We start from the raw sequence: 16,693 nt of genomic DNA, 5'->3' as shown, positions 1-16,693 counted from the left end.
GGGGCCTCTGTACATGTAGTTCTCGGCCTGGAGGCTCCCCGCTCCCCTCCCCTCGCCCCACGCCGAGGCCCAGTTAACTCTTACTCATCCTGCGCCTCTCGGTTCCACTGCCACTCCAGGGCGCACTCCGTCCCCCACCCCGGGAAGAGGCAGATCCATGGCCCCTGGCCCTCAGACAGGGCTGCTACGGACCTGGCAGGGCCAAACGCAAAATTTGAATGCAGGGCCCCTTGTTCAAAAACTATTACGAATTTCAGGAAGGCAAGAGCAGCGCCTTAAAGCCAGCACGGTGCCCCTGTGCGTGCAAGAGCCCAAGGGACACTGCGCAGGTGGCCTAGGGCATATGCCCAGGAAGTCAGCCCTGCTCTCAGGACTTCCTGTGTCCACCCTTCATCCCTTCCTTACGACTGTCCTTGTACAACGACTTAAAGCTCTTGTATTCCCACGAGTCTAGGGACGACCCAAGAGCAGGGCCAGTGTAGGTTTTATATACAACTCTCTTCCCAGCTCCCAGCACAGTTCCTGGCACAGAGTTCAGGAAATATTCTAGAATGAATGAACGGAAAGGGGCGGAGAAGATAGAGCGGGAGAAGGAGGGAAGGGTGCATGGGAAGAGTGGTTGAGACAGAGAGGGACAGAAGAGAGGAGAAGGTGAGGGAAGGGGGGGATGGCGGGGGCGGGGGGAAGGAGGAGGAGGAGGAGGCCGGGGAGCAGGCAGCGGGAGCCCCGGGGAGGGGAGGCCGGCGGTACTCACAGCTGGTCGAGGGGCTGTCGGTGCCATCCAGTTCTGCCCTGGGGAAGCTGTGCCCGGAATGGGCCGTGAGCAGGGTTGACTCGATGGCCCTCTCGTGGGCAGTGAGCACGATGGTGGGGGCCCGGCCCCCAGCCCCGGGGCCCGACAGGGACTGCTGCATGAAGGCCAGCTTGTCCTTGGTCCTCCGTTTCATGTCATCCCATCTGTGCTTAATGTCCTTGACGGAACGGGGGACCTGGCTGACGGAGGTGATTTTCCGAGCTATGCCTTCCCAAATCTTGTCCCTGTCGGCATGGGACAGCCGCATGGTCTCCCTCCCAAAGAGAACTGCTTCGTGGTGGGTCACCTCCGTGACCAGAATGTCCAGCTCCTCCTTGGAGAACTTGGGTTTCCTCTTGCGCTCGGCCAGGGGCGCCACATTCCTTGGGTTGAATATCCCACAAAGCACAATTGGGTAAATGACCGTCCGTGCGGGTGGTCCTCCTCCTTCCTAATTGCCGGCCCCCAGCCGGGGAGCCAGGAGGCACCTGGGCACCCTCGCCTGCTCACCACCACCACACCCTCCTCCTAGCGAGAGGCCCCTTCCCCTACTCCTCGGAGGGCGGGAGGGCAGGAGAGGTGCGGCGTAGCGGGTGGGAGCGCGGCCCGAGTCAGACGCCTTCGGTGGCGGCCCCTGCCTTAGCCCTGGCTAGCGGGGAGAGCCCGGCCGTGCACTCAGCCTCTCCCGGATCCCCGTCCCCGGCCAGGTCAGGAGCAACAAGCACACGGAGCTCGGGGTCGCGACTAGGGAGGGGAAAGCAGAGAGGTGGCCGAGAGCTTTCAAGCACTCCACGGGAACAAAGGGCCCTTCTTGGGGTCAGAACAGGCCATCGCCCCTACAGATGGCTCACAGGAAGAATATGGACACAGGGTGACTACTGACAGCGGGCTTCCCGGTGTGGGGCCTCGCTGGGGACGCCTGTGATGAGGGCGTGGTCACAGAAAGCTCACTCTGTCCTGTGGCTCTCTTCGTCCCCCTCCCAGGCTCCCAAGTGCCCCCCAGGTTCCCACTCTGGGTGTGTGTAGGCTCCCCCCCGACTACAGTGCTGGCCAGCAGCAGCCTTTTTGGGGGTGGGCTGCTGAGGCCTTTTTGCGGCTCAGGGCAGAACGTGAACAGTCCGTGAGCGCCCACCGGGAGACAAGGTCTGCTGTGACGGAGACCAGGAGTGACCTTGGCTTCCATCTGCACAGAGGAGCCGGGGGCTGCTTGACTGAGACCTTGAGCGAGAACCGCCCAAGAGAGGAACCCAAAATGCGGAGGGGAAACCCGGAGCCCGAGTCACTCCTCTGGCTGCTCCCACGACCGCGGCGAGAGGCCAGGGGCACAGAGATCCTTCAGCCCTCACCTCCCCACACGGCCTACCCAGAGCACCGTAGCTCAGGAGAAAGGAAGGCTGGGGTTTTGTTACCAGGCCAAGACAGTGACAGGCTCCCGGGTCCCGCACTCAGACAGACCTGGAGTTAGACGCCGGGTCTCCTGCGTAAGCCCGCCTCCCCCTCTATAAAATGAGGCTGGTAATTCTGAAGCCACCTTCCAGGGGAGGGAAGGAATTCCTGGGGGGGGGGGTGTCAATCTCACCGCTATTGGCATTTGAGGCTAGAAACTTCTTTGTGAGTGGCAAGGGGCATCCTGGGCCATGGAGGACGTTTCTCAGCATTCTTGGCTTCTGCCCGATAGAAACCGGTTGCGTTCACCCGCACACTTGTGACCACCCAACGTGTCTCAAAGCAAAACAGCCCCTGGTTTCGGACCACCGATCTCACGAATGCAGAGCCCCTAGCATAGGGATGCCATAAAGTCAACACTCATTACGCCGTTCTCTTCCCGGCCCACCACTTAATGTTTTGAAAAAGCTCGCCAACTCCATTCACTCATGCACGAGACCCTAAGTTGTCACGGTACAAGAGAAGATGTCTGCACACTGGAACGCGCTATCGCAAAAGGAAGCTAGACATTAAGGGGGAAGGCAGATTCCCAGGATGAACTGGCTTTCCTGTCCTATGACCTCCAGAGAGACATTTCCATGGCAACAAACCACACCCCCAAGCCCCTACCTACTCCTGAGCGTTTAATGGGAGGGGCCCCACCAGCTGTGGTTACCCTGGCGCCATCTTGCTTCAGAATGGGGCTGGCAGATAGGACAGAATGGGCCGAGGACAGACCCCAGGCCAGCAAGGCAGTAGGAGCACAACCCACCCCCCACAGAGCCCAGGAGGCCATGCCTTGCCTGGGCCCTTGTACACAAGCAGAAAGAACACGGGCCCAGAAGCCCCGAGACGGGTTCAAGTGCTGGTTCTGCCCCTGACGGCATGATCTTGTGTAAGATCTTGCCCTGCTCTGGGCCTCGGTTTACCGCTGTAGCAGGAAGGGCAGTACAGAGTAGGGGTTCTCAACACGGGCCGCGAATTGGACTCACGACGGAAAGCTTTACAAATACCAACACCGTGGGCCCATCCTCAGCCCGATGAAGTGAGAATGTCTGGGGTGTCGGATGATGGCTCAGTTAGTTCAGATGATGTCTTTCCTAGGGCTCGTGGTAAAGCCTTGTCCCCAGGGTGAAAGATCAGAGATGGGTGGAAGCGAGGCCCGGAAGCCACTCAGCCGGCAACGTTTCCAGAGCCTCGGAGGCGACGGTGCAGAAAGGCCCTGATGCCAGACTGCACTCAGACACACTCTCCTTTGCTTGCCTACAGCCAGATGGGAGCCACGGGGAACAGAAGCCCAGGCCGGCGGTCCGGTCCCCACTTCTGTGTCCCTGGTCACAGTGCCCTCCAACGCAATCCTGGCCCCTTGGAGGGCCCAGCTCAAAGGCCCCCTGCTCTGTCATCTGGGCGCTGGCCGCACATTGTCTGTACCTTCCTTCAACAACTGCCGTAGAAAGAAACAATTTCCATGGCGGAAGGTGGACATCCTGGGAGGACTGGGAGGGCCCGTCCCCCGCGGGCACCCCATTACACGGTCGGCTCTGCAAATGGGTGGGGAATTGCAAGGGCTGAGCTGACTGGCACCTGGTGGTCCGGCAGAGGGCGGTTAGGAGCGTGTCCATGGCCTTCTCGGAGCCCCCTGAAGGGCACCGGCTCACCAGATGGTGTGAAAGGGGGCTGGAGGGAGGGGTCCACCTGTCCCCGGAGAACCTCTGCTTCTGCCGCTGTTCAGTGGCGGTGAGAACAGCCGCCCTGACAAATAAGAAGACAAATCCTAGCGTGCCCTGGAGAGTGTAAACCGCAGCCCCTCTCACCCTCCCTGTCCCTCCCCTGACCCTCCTCCACAGCTGGCAGGTGGGGAGCACAGGTGGGTAGGAAGGCTCCGGGGAAAAGAACAGCAGACCTCATTGCAGCGTCCCCACCTCCGACCAACTTCTCCTCGTGTGCTTGGAAGGTGGCAGAGTCACGATGCCGCAAGCGCCCTCTTAGGAAGTTCCTGACTGCCCTCCCTCTGGGCACAACCTCTCCTGCATCCCGCCAGCCGCCACGGGTCACAGAACCGCACAAAGGCCCACAGGGGGCCTGATCCATGGTGTCCCCGGTCCGGCCGTCCGAGGCCCTCCCTGCCCTCCCAACCCAGATCCAAACTCCCTGTCCTGGCTCCTGGGGCCCAGAGAGGGGCATCCAGGAGGTGCCAGTACGAGTCTGACCTCCCACACAGCGCACAGTCCCCTCGGGGCACAGCCCTGGCACCCCCGCCCGGGCCAGCAGCACAGATCCAACAGGAGAGCTGTGGGTTGAGTCCTCAGTCCCAGGCTCCGGTCAGCCACCCCAGGGCAGGCCTGGGCCAGTCTCCGGCTCTCTCTGGCCGGCCAGGAGGGATCCTTCTGGTGCAAACTTCTGTCCCAAACATGGTACCACAGTAAAACCACTCTGGGAAGTACTCTCGCCTGGGCAGCAAGTACCATCGAAAACTGAGCTAGAGACGGTGCCAGAAGCCTCCTTTTCCACGGGGCCACGTCAACGAGTGCTGGCAGCTGCACTGGGATGAGTCCTGCACCCCTGCGGCAGGAGTCGGCCCTGGGAGAGGGGCCAGAGTCCCAGGTGGAGGGCCGCCCCCTCCTTGGCGGGAATGCTGCCCGGAGCTGGGGGCACTGGGCACTCCAGACACAGGGACGAATGTGCAGATGTTAACCCACAGGCCTCCTCCAGAGCCCCCTGATGGAAGGCTGGGAAAGCAAGAGGGTCCCCCAGAGCTACACATATCCCAAACCCTGCAAACAGCAGTATCCACCACTGGAGGCCCCAGAGGCCCCAGCACACTCCCTTGGCTTCCTTTGTGGAGTTTGGGCAAGGCTCCCGGGAAATCAGCAGAAAGCAGGACTCACCTCATCCAGTTGGCTTTAGTCTCATCTGACCCATCTATGGACTTGTAGCGGTTATTCTTGTCCACAATCTGGAAGACAGAGAGAGAGTCTAGAAGGTGCCACCCTCGAGAGGCTCTCGTGTCCCTGGGCTCCTCCCCAAGCCAGGGCCTCCCTCCCTTCTGCTTGCCCTCCTGCTACGATGCCCCTACTGCTGAAGGACTGAAAACAGAGCTGGGGCCAGGAATCCCGTCTGCTTCTCCTGTCCTAACGGAAGACTGACAACATGGCGGACAGGCAGCACTTCCAGGAGCCCTGCACTGCAACGATGAAAGTTAGATCCAGCCCTTCTTCTCTCCCTCTAGCTTCTGTGAGAAACAGAGGCCAGCACTGGATGACCGAGCACACGTGAGAGGGGCTTCCTCCTCTCCCCAACCTCGAACTGGTCAAGAGCCACAGGGTTGGGCTGGGCCCTTCTCTTCTGTAAAATGTCCAGATGTCCTCATCACCCGTGACTCGGAGTTCAGCTGGGTATGGAGTTCTAGGCAGACTGTTCAATTTTCTTTCAGCCCCTGGAAGATTGCCCAAAAGGCTGCCATAGGCTGTTCGGGAAGCTCTGTTGTTCTTTCGTGGATAGGCTGTCCAGGGTATAATTTAAGACTTTCCCTTCATTTTTGATTTAATGCAATTTCCCTTTGTGGTTTTGAAGTGGAGGATTTACTTCCTTAAAATTCTCATTATTTGACAAGCATATTACTTAGGGAAGACATATCTCTTCTTCCATTCTGGAAAATTCTGAAAAACTCTTATGTTTTTGAATACAGCTTCTTACTTTCTCCAGTCTCTTCATGTACAATTTCTATTAAACATATTTGGGACTACCCCCATATCTTTTAACTACCTTTTTCTATTTTTCTCTCTCTCTTTTTCTGGGCACTGCTCTGAGAATATTCCTCAGAACTCTCTTCCAATTCACTAATTCTCTCTTTGACTGTGTCCAGTCGAGAATTTATCCACGTATTAACATTCTTCCTTTCTTTTTCCTTTCTTTTTAAATGAGCACTTTTAATGCAATGAGTATTTTTCATTCTCAGCATCTTCATAGCCATCTTTTCTTCATTCCACCTCTCTGTTTCACAAAGTCACGTTCCTTCTTCTTCCCTTTCCTTACAGCTTTACTAAACAATAAGTGACATATAATGTACATTTGATAAATTTTGACAACTGTATACACCCATTGGCACAATCAAGAAAACAAACATATCCATCACCCCCAAGTTTCCTTGTGCCCTAGAATCTCCCCTTCCTACCCCCTCCATCCCTCCCATCCCCAGTCCACAGGCAACCAGTGAGCTTCTTCTTATCACTATAAATTACTTTGCATTTTCTAGGATTTTATATAAATGAAATCAAACAGAAGCCATGCTCTCAGCACAATTATCGTGAGATCTGTCCACATTGATGTGTGTATCAGACTTCATTCCTTTGTACTGGGAAGCAGCATTCCATTGTTTGGATGCGCCGCAGTTGGTTTCATCTACTTCTTGGTAGATATTTGGGTTCTGTCTAGGTTTTGGCTATTACAAATAAATCTGCTAAGAGAATCCGGTTACAAGTCTTTCTGTAGACACGCACATCTCCTGTGGGCAAACACCTTGCAGGGGAATGTAAGTATACTCACACGGTAAGTATATGTATAACTTTCAAGAAACTGCTAAACTGTTTTCCGAAGTGGTTGCAACATTTCACATTCCCATTCAACAGTGTATGGACCCACCAGCTGGCCCGCAACCTTGCCAATACTTGGTATCGACAGTCTTTTTCATTTAGCCGTTCTAATAGGCACGAAGCAGTATCTCATTGTGGCTTTAATTTTACTTCTCTGATGACTAAGGACGCTGAGCATCTTTTCATGCAGTCACTTGTCAGCTGCATATCTTCTCTGGTGAAGAGTCTATTTGAATCTTTGCTCATTTTTAAAATTGGTTATTTTTTCCTTATTATTGAATTTTGAGAGTTTTTTAAAAATATATTTTGGATCCAGTCCATCATCAGACATACGATATATGAATGTTTTCACCTAATCTAAGGCTTGTTTATTCATTCTCTTAATGATATCTTTCTAAGAGCAGAGGTTTTAAATTCAAACAAACAAAAATCCACTGTTTGTTCTTTTTAATGCTTGTTATCCTTCCTTTATTTCTTCAAGGATCCTAAGGCTGAGACTGCTAATTACCCCTCATTATCTATTATCTCTTTCGTCCATGGTAACAGAAACCCTGGATTATAATTGGGCACCTGGCTACCTGTAGCAACATATATTTTGGGGTGCCTAGGTGGCTCAGTCAGGGGAGCATATGATTCTTGATCTCCGGGTCATGGGTTAGAGCCCCACGTTGGGTGTAGAGATTACTAAATAAATAAACTAATTAAAAAAAACCAGAATACATTTCTTGGTTTCTCTGCTAGCTAGGTTCTAGCCAATAGGATGTAGGTGGGAGTGTCATGTGTCAGTTTCCTGAAAACTTCTTTGAAAGACAGCTGATACATGCCTCTCCACCATGCTACTGCCTGGAATGCAGATGTAATGGCTGGAGTCCTAGCAACCAAAGTTAAACTATGAGGATAATCCAAGCACTGAGACAGTGATGAGCTGGGGTCAAGCTTGGTTCCCTGAGGGCTTAGTGGGGTAGATCCACCGCACCAGGCCTAGGATGTATTCATAACAGAAAATTTAACTCCTATTTAGCATGAGCTACCATTATTTAGAATCTCAGTTACTCACAGTCAAACCTATTCCTGATATGGAGCCTAAACGGTTATTTTAAATGCATTTTCAGAATATAATTTTCATTTCAGAGTGAATTCATTTGTTATTGATATCCAGAGGCTGTCTTTTTAACATTGTCTTCATTAGCTTCAGAGATTTGGTCTTGGGGAGGCTCATTTTTTTTTTTTTTTGAACTCTCACTGTAATGTTTGGGGTAAAAGGGTGAGGGCTGGTCAAAGCATGAACTCTCAATGCATCTGGACTAGAAGCCCCTGTGCCCCCTCCGCACACACCTTCTTCACCCACAGCCATCTCCAGACTCTCAGCTTGTTCATTACTCACAATCTTCACCTCAAGCCCCAGCTGTGAATATCTGACTTCCCGCGTGACTTCCCTTCCTTGGATGTCTCATGGGCACCTCAAACGTACCTCCCCCAAGGTACCCCCCCAGATCCCCCACCCCCAAGCCTGCTCCTCTCCTACTTTCCTTATCACAGCATCTGCAACCACCATCCACTCAGGTGTCAGAAAGAAAGCCATCTCTACTATCAAAACCCAGTGAAGGGCACACTTCATATGGGTGAGCTGTTTGGTACGTAAATTATATCTTGAAAAGGCTGTTAAAAAAAACAAAAACAAAAACAAAGAAAGTTACCCTTCCTCCCTTGCTCTCTCAACGCCCCCCGTCCGATTTCTCAGCAAGTCCTGCCATCAGATGTCAAAGCGGCTTCCATGCTGGTCTGAGCCATGAGCTCTCTTCCAGACAACCACAGGAGACCCTAACTCCCCTCCCCCGATTGCACTCTTGACGCTCCACGCTCTCCTCAGAGCTGTCATCTTTATGGGTGGAAACCCCCTCACGTCCCTCGCCAAGGATCCTCAGCAGCACTTAAGATAAAATCCGCTCCCGTGGTCACAGCCTCCGAGGCCCATGCCCGCCGACCTCCCTGACGTGGGTCTCCCTCTTCCCCTTCACGGGCTGCAGCCACAGGACCTGACAGGGAGCCTTTACGCTGGGACGGTTCACTGCCTATGACCTCTTGGCCCCACTCTTAAAAAATTAACAATCGTGAAATGTTTCACGCATTCAGAAATTATAAAGACCAATGTGGCCGCCAACAAAAATTATCTCCAGCCGTACGTGTCCCCCACCTCGCTCGTTTCCAGAAAACACCTCGACATAGCTGAAGACCATCTCTGCCTCCAACGTCACCCGCTCTCTCCAAGGTTAACCACCATCGTGGAGCTGGTGGGAAGCCTTCCCCTTTTTACTACACAAGGAGTTTTCTATGTACAGACGGTTTTGCAGGTTTGTACAGTTCCCAGATACAGCACCCCAGTGAACATATCCTTTTGTACCTTTTTCCCCACTGAGTTTTGCGTGACTGGTCCTTCTTATCTTTTGGGTCTCAGTTTCTGTCACCTCCTCAGGAGAAGCTTTGTCTGGCCGGAACCTAAAGTAGGCTCTCCCTTGCCACTTCCTGCCCTCCGCCTGCCGCCACTCCCGCCCCCAGCTTTATCTCTATGACATCACCTGTCACTTCCTTTTAGAGACCTAATTGCACAGGGCAATTTTGACATCGATGGTGTTCATTTGTCAGTCTGGCCATCGACTGTCTCCTTCAAGGGACCATAAGCTAACGAAGGCAAGGCACGTGGCTATCCTGTTCATGACGGTGGCCCGGCCCTGGACCCTCACCCAGCACATGGCGCATGACAGAATCTGGCTGACCGAACGAATGGTTGGCTGAAGAGCCTTGTAAGGAAAAAACGAATTAAAGAAAAAAAAAAAACGATCTAATGTTAATATTTCAGGGAAAAGGAAACGAGTGGTGTGCTGGAGCTGGCTAATGAGCACGGACTCTGAAATCTTCCAGAATTTCATGAACCGGTTGTTGAACAGCTGTTGTTAAAAATTTAATGATATAAACCTACAATTCAAGAAACAGTATTTTGAAGGTAGTAAATACTCAACGCTTACCACTTCCTAATTATTTTCTATTTGACTATCATCGGTGTTCTTGAGGGCAGTGGGCACCTACTGTGTCTGAACAGTAGAAATGCTATGGAAGAGTTGCTACTGCCTGTCTCTTCCCACCGCACGGTACAGTGACTTCACACCAGTACCTTGAAATCGGCCACGGCGGGAGCGTTTACACCATGGAAATCGGCATGGGCTCCCCCCACCCCCCGCAACCATCACCATGTGACTAGCGCGTGCACAGAAAGTCTGGGAAACACGTTGCAAGCTCTCAACTCTGGTTACCTCTAGAGGAAAACAAAAGAAGAGAACAGGAGGAGGCTTCTCCTTTATTTGTCTGTTTATGAGGCTATACTGCCTCTGGGGTTTAAAATTCTTAGACCAAACGAGAAAACATGCAGCTCAGACTTCGCCCTCCCCATCTACATCCCATCAGTCTCCCCAGATGGTGCCCCAGTCCTCAGGGACCTTGCCCTGGAATTTCACAGAACTCTGTACTTGATCATAATATGAATCCCCCTACATTATTATTTTCCGATTGCTCCTCTCCCTCCGGGGGAAAAAGAAAAAAGCATCTCTAGGCCCTGCAGCCAGTAACGGGAGCACCGAGTGCTAGTAAGAGCCACGAAGCCAGAGGAATCAGCTAGACTCTCAGCTTCACCATTTATGAAGTGGGTGGCCTTGGCCTCAGCTTCCACATCTGTAAAATGGGGTAAAGGCCAGCCCTGCAGCACTGCTGTAATGATTCACGTGGGAGGCACTTAGTCAACAGTTGTCCTTAGCATTTTGGTCAGGACCGTAATCGCAATCTCTGGTCTCTTAATGAAGAGACCAACTGTTAGCTATCATTAATTCTGGGCAGTGGGAGGTCTTGGGGTCAACACCGAGTTGTTGCGATCTGCCTTTTTACGGCTTACACTGGGCAGAGAGGCTCTGGTGGGAGCTGGGAGAGACAGAGTGGGGAAGGGGGAACTGCCTCGGGCCTCTGATGCTGGCTCCGATCTGGAGGCTTGCTGCGGGATAGTTCTGGCCTTATCTTTCCCACCAATCAGGATTTTCTCAAACCAAGCATTCATTCATTCACATAACAGATATCACCGAGGGAGTAGCTATAGCGTTCCGCTCTGCAGATAAAATGGTAATTCAGGGAGACAATGTCTTTGCTCTTGTAAAACTCACAGTCCAGGGAGCCACAAAAAAGAGACCACTGTGACAGCCCGTGGTCAGCACGGTGGCAGGCAAATCTGCGGAAAGGGGAAGTCAGAGCGGGAGGTGGCATCTGGGAGTGGGTTGAGGACCTTCCTGGGAACTGTGGAATCGAAGCTGAGGTCTGGGAGAAAAGGAAGGGGTGGGTGTTCTGGGTGGAAGGAGCAGGAGTGGGCAGGATCACACAGAGCTTGCAGACCATGTCACATGTCACTGAGAAGCCCGGGCCACCCTGAGTAGACAGCAAGTTGTAGGCCTCCAGGCCTGAGACCAAGATGGTCCAGGAATGGTCAGCCAGGGCCCGGTGCTCGGGATCGAGCCCGCAGAAGGCTGGTCTCTCAGTGTCTCCCTCACCTTACCCTTGGTCCTTACCCTCCTTGGTCCCTCTAAACCCAGTAGTTCTAGCACCCACTGGGGCTCTGAACCCTAGTGATGTCAAAAAGGCCTTGCTAGCCTGGGCCTGACCGGAGAAGGGTGATTAGCCCAGTAAGGGGGTCCCTTAGCCCGGAGAAGAAGAGGCGAGAGGAAGCAGGGCCATCATCAAATGGGAAGGACCACCACGTGGGGCGGGGGGGCAGCACAACTTACAGGGGCACAGGGCTGAATGAGTATTCTTTGTGAGGTGGTATCTTTACTCTGTCCTCAACGACCTCTAAAATTCTGTCTAAAACTCACATTGTATGATTTCATGTGGACAGATCCTCAGAAAATAATACAAAACCTGAGTTTGGGCCTCCTGGGGCCAGCATGGTCCACATGGATCCCAGTGCTATTTCTGACCGTGGTTAATGATTAACAAAGACATCAGTAACCAAACACCAGTGGCTACTGTTCAAAAAGCCATTTCAAGGGCGTCTGGGGGGCTCAGTCGGTTGAGTGTCCAACCTTTGATTTCGGCTCGGGTCGGTGGGATCGAGCCCCGCATCAGGCTCCATGCTCAGTGTGGAGTCTGCTTGAGATTCTCTCTTTCCCTCTCCCCATCCCCCACCCCCACTGCTCGTGCATGCGTGTGCGTGTGCATGGGTGTGTTCTCTTTCTCTTTAAAATAAATAAATAAATAAATCTTCAAAAAAAAAAAAAAGGAAAGAAAAGAAAGAAAGAAAAGAAAGAAATATCCAGTTTAAAAACCAAACCAAACCAAAAAAGCAATTTCACGGTGCCATGGACTCTGACACACCGTTTCATGGATTCTCACAACTCTGTGAGCTAGCTCCGATCATGATTCCCATTCTGCAGATTAGGAAACTGAGGTCACTCCCGTGTCTGCTGGTACAGCCCGCCTCTTAAGCACTCAGTAGAGAGATAGACGTTATCCCCAAGCTCCCTCTAATGACCTCGGAATCAACCAGGAAAGCCCCGGGCACCCCCCGAGTTTCCAGTCTGGCTGCTGGCTTGAGCAGATTTGCTACGTGAAGATCTGCATTTTACTACAGAGGAACATTCTGCGCGGTGGCAGAACGCCCACCAGCGTCAAGGGCTCCCTGCTGGGCTCCTCTGAACGGTGCCTCCACCGGATGCTACAGAGATTAGATTTTCAAACACCTGATTTGCTTGCAACCTTCCAGGAACCCATGGAATCCACAAAGCATTCTAATTTTCAGCCCTGCACCTCTTCTTGGAGCAAAGCGGTTACAAAAATGATTTATGAACCTATTCACAGTTGACAAAGCACTTCTGCGCATCTCAGATGCTCCTCCCAGAACCCCAGGAGGCAGACGGCAATGCCTCTGTTCTCCAGCCACTCCCCAGTCTAGCAAACTGAAATGGCAGAGCGAAAGAGGCGGGACCAAACCTGAACTTGAACTGAAGGCTTGGGCTGGAAGCGGGGCCTCTGAGATGATTTAGGCCCTGGCCTGCTAACCTGGTATCTACAGATGGACTTGGGCAAGGCAAAGGGGAGAGCCCTTAAAATGTGTGCAGCAGTCTTGGAATATTGGTATATGAGTATAACTTCCTAGGTGACATGGGCTGCTTGAGAACCAGATCTAACCCGCCCTCACCTCCTTTTAACTGATAATGGAATTAGTGCTTCCTTTGATCATTCTAAAAGTCTTTTATTAAATTTCAAAAAAGGCCTGGAGACCTAGTAAATGCGGCACGTTTACATACAATCCCAAATTCCACATCCGGGTTTTACATACTGGAGTTTCACTCACCAGGCCCATGTGACGCTAACTGGAGATAATAGAGAGATGTGATCTGCTTATCCCCTGCTATGCACCTGTCTGCAGCAAGCGTCAAGACTCACAACTCATAAGGGTAAGTTCCAACAGACTGTGCATCCCCATTTTATGCAGAGGAAATCTAGGCTCCGAGAGAGTAAAGCGCTTCGCCCCAGGACACACGTCCCTCAAATGGCAGGAATGTCTGAGTCCAGAGCCCCTTAACCAACTCAGACAGCTCTTCTGCACTCAAGTCCACTCAAGGTCCCCCGCCCCCCCGGCCTTGTTACCAGCCTCAGGACCAACTACCCCCGTACCCTGGACACACTCAACTTCAATAAATCTGCCAACTGGTGCAACCAGCGGGTTGAGGCCTTGGGCAAAAGGCCTGGCATAACAGCGGTGTTAGAATGGGCCTGTGGCCAGAGGGAAAGTAAATAGAAACAAACATGAAATATACTACAGATGTGAAGGGTCTTCCAGGTTAACGGGGCAGAGGGAAGCAGCTGACAGGGCGGGTGTGAAAAGCACCCACGGAGTGGTCCAGACCCCAAGCAGCACCTCCGTCAGGGGCGGCTCACCCCCTCATCACCAGAGAAATGAACAAGAGAGCGTCAGAACAAAAGCAGAGAACACAGCAAAGCTGCACACTGAGATAGCGCCTCATTGCCACGAGGACGGCTAGAATCACACTGGCTAACAGCAAGGGCTGGCGGGGAGGAGGAGGGATGTGCCCTCCTGGACGGCTGGTGGGGCCGCACAATGGTCCAGCCACGCGGGGACACGGTCTGGCAGGTCCTCAGATGATGAAACACAGAGTTCATTCACACAGGGCTAAGCAACGCAGCAATTCCACTCCTAGGTAGATGCCCCAGAACAAGCAGGTCTACGCAGGAAGCGGCACACCAACGTTCACAGCAGCACTGCGCAGAAGAGCCCAAAGCTAGAGACAGCGCAACCGTCTGTCGACAGGTAAATGGATGAACGAGATGTGGCGTGTTCACGTAATGGAATGAAAAGGCCACAAAAAGGAACGATCATGCTACACGCACGGTGAGGACCTGCCACAACTTGGAAGCGCCTAGAAAACAGCAAGCTGGGGCACCTGGGTGGCACAGCGGTTAAGCGTCTGCCTTCAGCTCAGGGCGTGATCCCGGAGTCCTGGGATCGAGCCCCACATCAGGCTCCTCCGCTGGGAGCCTGCTTCTTCCTCTCCCACTCCCCCGGCTTGTGTTCCCTCTCTCGCTGGCTGTCTGTCACATAAATAAACAAAATCTTAAAAAAAAAAAAAAAGAAAAGAAAAGAAAACAGCAAGCTAAGAGCAGGAAGCCAGTCACAAAGGGCCACGTAGTCATTCACATGAATTCACTGATCTCCTATGATCTCCTTCATACGAAGTCCAGAACAGGGAGATCTCTGGAGACCGAGTAGATCAGTGGTTCCTGAGGGCTGAAAGGGGGAGGGGGGAGGAGGGAGAGGTGGGGTGACAGCTAAAGACAGAGTTTCTTCCTGAGGTGATGACAGTGTCCTGCCACTGACGGTGACAGTGGCTGTATACAGCGGTGAATATATTAAACACCACTGAATTCCACACTTTAAATGGGTGAACTGTGTGGTATGTGACTATATTGCAATAAAGCGGTTTTTAAAAATCTGCCAAGGGGTACCTGGGTGGCTCAGTCGGTTCAATGTCCGACTCTTGATTTCGGCTCAGGTTACAATCTCAGGGTCCTGGGATCGAGCCCCACGCCAGACTCGGCGCTCAGTGGGGCGTCTGCTTGTCTCCCTCTCTCTCTGCCCCTCCCCCCACTCATGCTTGCTCGCTCACTCTCTCAAATAGATAAAATCTTAGAAAAAAAAAAAGAAAGAAATCTCCCAAATATTCATCAGCATCAATCAGACAAGGAAAAGGAAACCACGTTATACTCTCTGCTCTAAAAGTACTCCCCAGAGAAACAGAAGTTTCCGTGTGAGTGGGAAGACCAAGGGGACAGCATGTGGGCACTCACATATGGGGTTGGAAATGAGGCGCTCGAGCTTTGGTTTGAAGTCCTGACCCCAAGATCAGCTACATGGCCTTGGACAAGTAACCTGGCCCTTGAAGCCCCCATTTTCCAGTCTGGACAAAGCGAGAGAGAGACACCTGCCGATAGAACGGTTGTGAGTGTACAAAGTTATGGCACACGAACCTTTGAATGCCCAATGAACAGCAATGATTTGGCGGCTATTAGAGGTATGGCTGTCTGCCGAGCCTCACTAGCTTTCGCTGAGGCCCCCTGCGGGTTTAAGGCTGCAGAATCGGGCTCCAACAAGACCTGTCCTAAAGGAATTTTCAAACACCAGAAGGCCCCAAGTCCCCTATTATTAAAGCCAGGAAGTTCACTAGCAATTAGCGTCTCTCAAAGCGAGGGTCTTTGGATATGTTCTCAAGATCCAAAAGTTCACTCCAAGAATTTTTAATTCAATGTTTTCATTTAAAAAATCAATATACAGCAATCACTAGGAGATTGCCGTCCCAAGAGTACTGGGCTTGTAACTCGGTTGGCACCTGCGGTCAACTCTGAATTCTTGGCCCCAGTTCCCGCCCCTCCCCATGGGCCTCGGCCACGTGATTCTGCACTGGGCTCTCTCTTATAGGTGGCCGGTACTACTTCTCCTTGACCTTGGCTTCAGCCATGTGACTTGTCTGGCCGATGGGATTTCCAGCAAAGACTGGAAATGTGCTCCCGAGGGTGGACTTGCCTCTGGGGCCTCGGCCTTGACTGGGAGAAGAGCTTCCCCACGGAGCCCCTGCTCCTTCAGCCTGGGCCCAGAACATGGAGCAGACCTGGCTCCACGGTGAGGTGACAAGCTCGCCCCGTGGCTTGCGGCCCAGCGGCCCAGCCTCGCCCAGCAAAATCAGCCCCCCAGGGGCCACCAGCAGACACCCCAGACTAACTGAGGAACTGCAGCTGGACCTGCAGATACCCAAGCAAGCATGCAAGATTGCTGCTCTACACCTCGGGCCAGCAAACTATGGCCTGCGAGGGAAATCCAGCCGCCACATGCGTTGGATGGCCCACCAGCGAAGAGCGGTTTGTATGTTTCTCAGTGGTTGGGAATAAACCAAGGTAAGAATATTCCATCACGTGAAAGGTATATGGAATTCAAGTTTTGGTATCCATAAACAGTTTGACTAGAAGACACCACACCTATGACTGTTCTCCCGCTACAAGGGCAGAACAGAGGAGGACATGTAGGGTCCACGAAGCCTAAAATATTTACGATCGGCCCCTTGACACAAGAAGCATGCAACCCCAGTTCTAGGTCACCAGATTTGGAAGTGGCCTGCTAGATGGGCACAGCCGACCACACAACATCACTTCCTGCTGTCTGCCGCGAGCTAGCGAAAGAAGAGCAAATGCAAACTTAATAAGCACAGGAAACATTCTGGCAAAGAAAAGGGTAGGACCCATGGAGGCAGGTGCACTGAAAAATTCCCCAGTGTTTCCA

The 16,693-nt window shown here is 52.5% G+C and overlaps 1 protein-coding gene across 2 annotated transcripts in view; it reads right to left on the bottom strand.

The window, feature by feature from the left end:
* PRDM11 (PR/SET domain 11) overlaps positions 1-16,693 on the bottom strand; it is a 45,842-nt gene that overhangs the window by 17,827 nt on the left and 11,322 nt on the right. Inside the window, exons 4-5 of one of the 2 annotated variants that reach the window (XM_040638989.1) lie at positions 5,107-5,174; positions 755-1,176 (exon numbers count right to left, since the gene is read on the bottom strand). In XM_040638989.1, coding sequence (XP_040494923.1) covers positions 755-1,176; positions 5,107-5,174 — 490 coding nt within the window. The remainder of the gene's footprint in view (positions 1-754; positions 1,177-5,106; positions 5,175-16,693) is intronic. The other variant, XM_040638987.1, reaches the window with a different exon arrangement.

This window comes from Ursus maritimus, unplaced genomic scaffold (genome assembly GCF_017311325.1).
Source record: "Ursus maritimus isolate PB19 unplaced genomic scaffold, ASM1731132v1 scaffold_23, whole genome shotgun sequence".
Lineage (NCBI taxonomy): Eukaryota > Metazoa > Chordata > Mammalia > Carnivora > Ursidae > Ursus > Ursus maritimus.
Note: the sequence above shows the minus strand (reverse complement) of the source record. Positions and strands in the feature narration are given on the sequence as shown.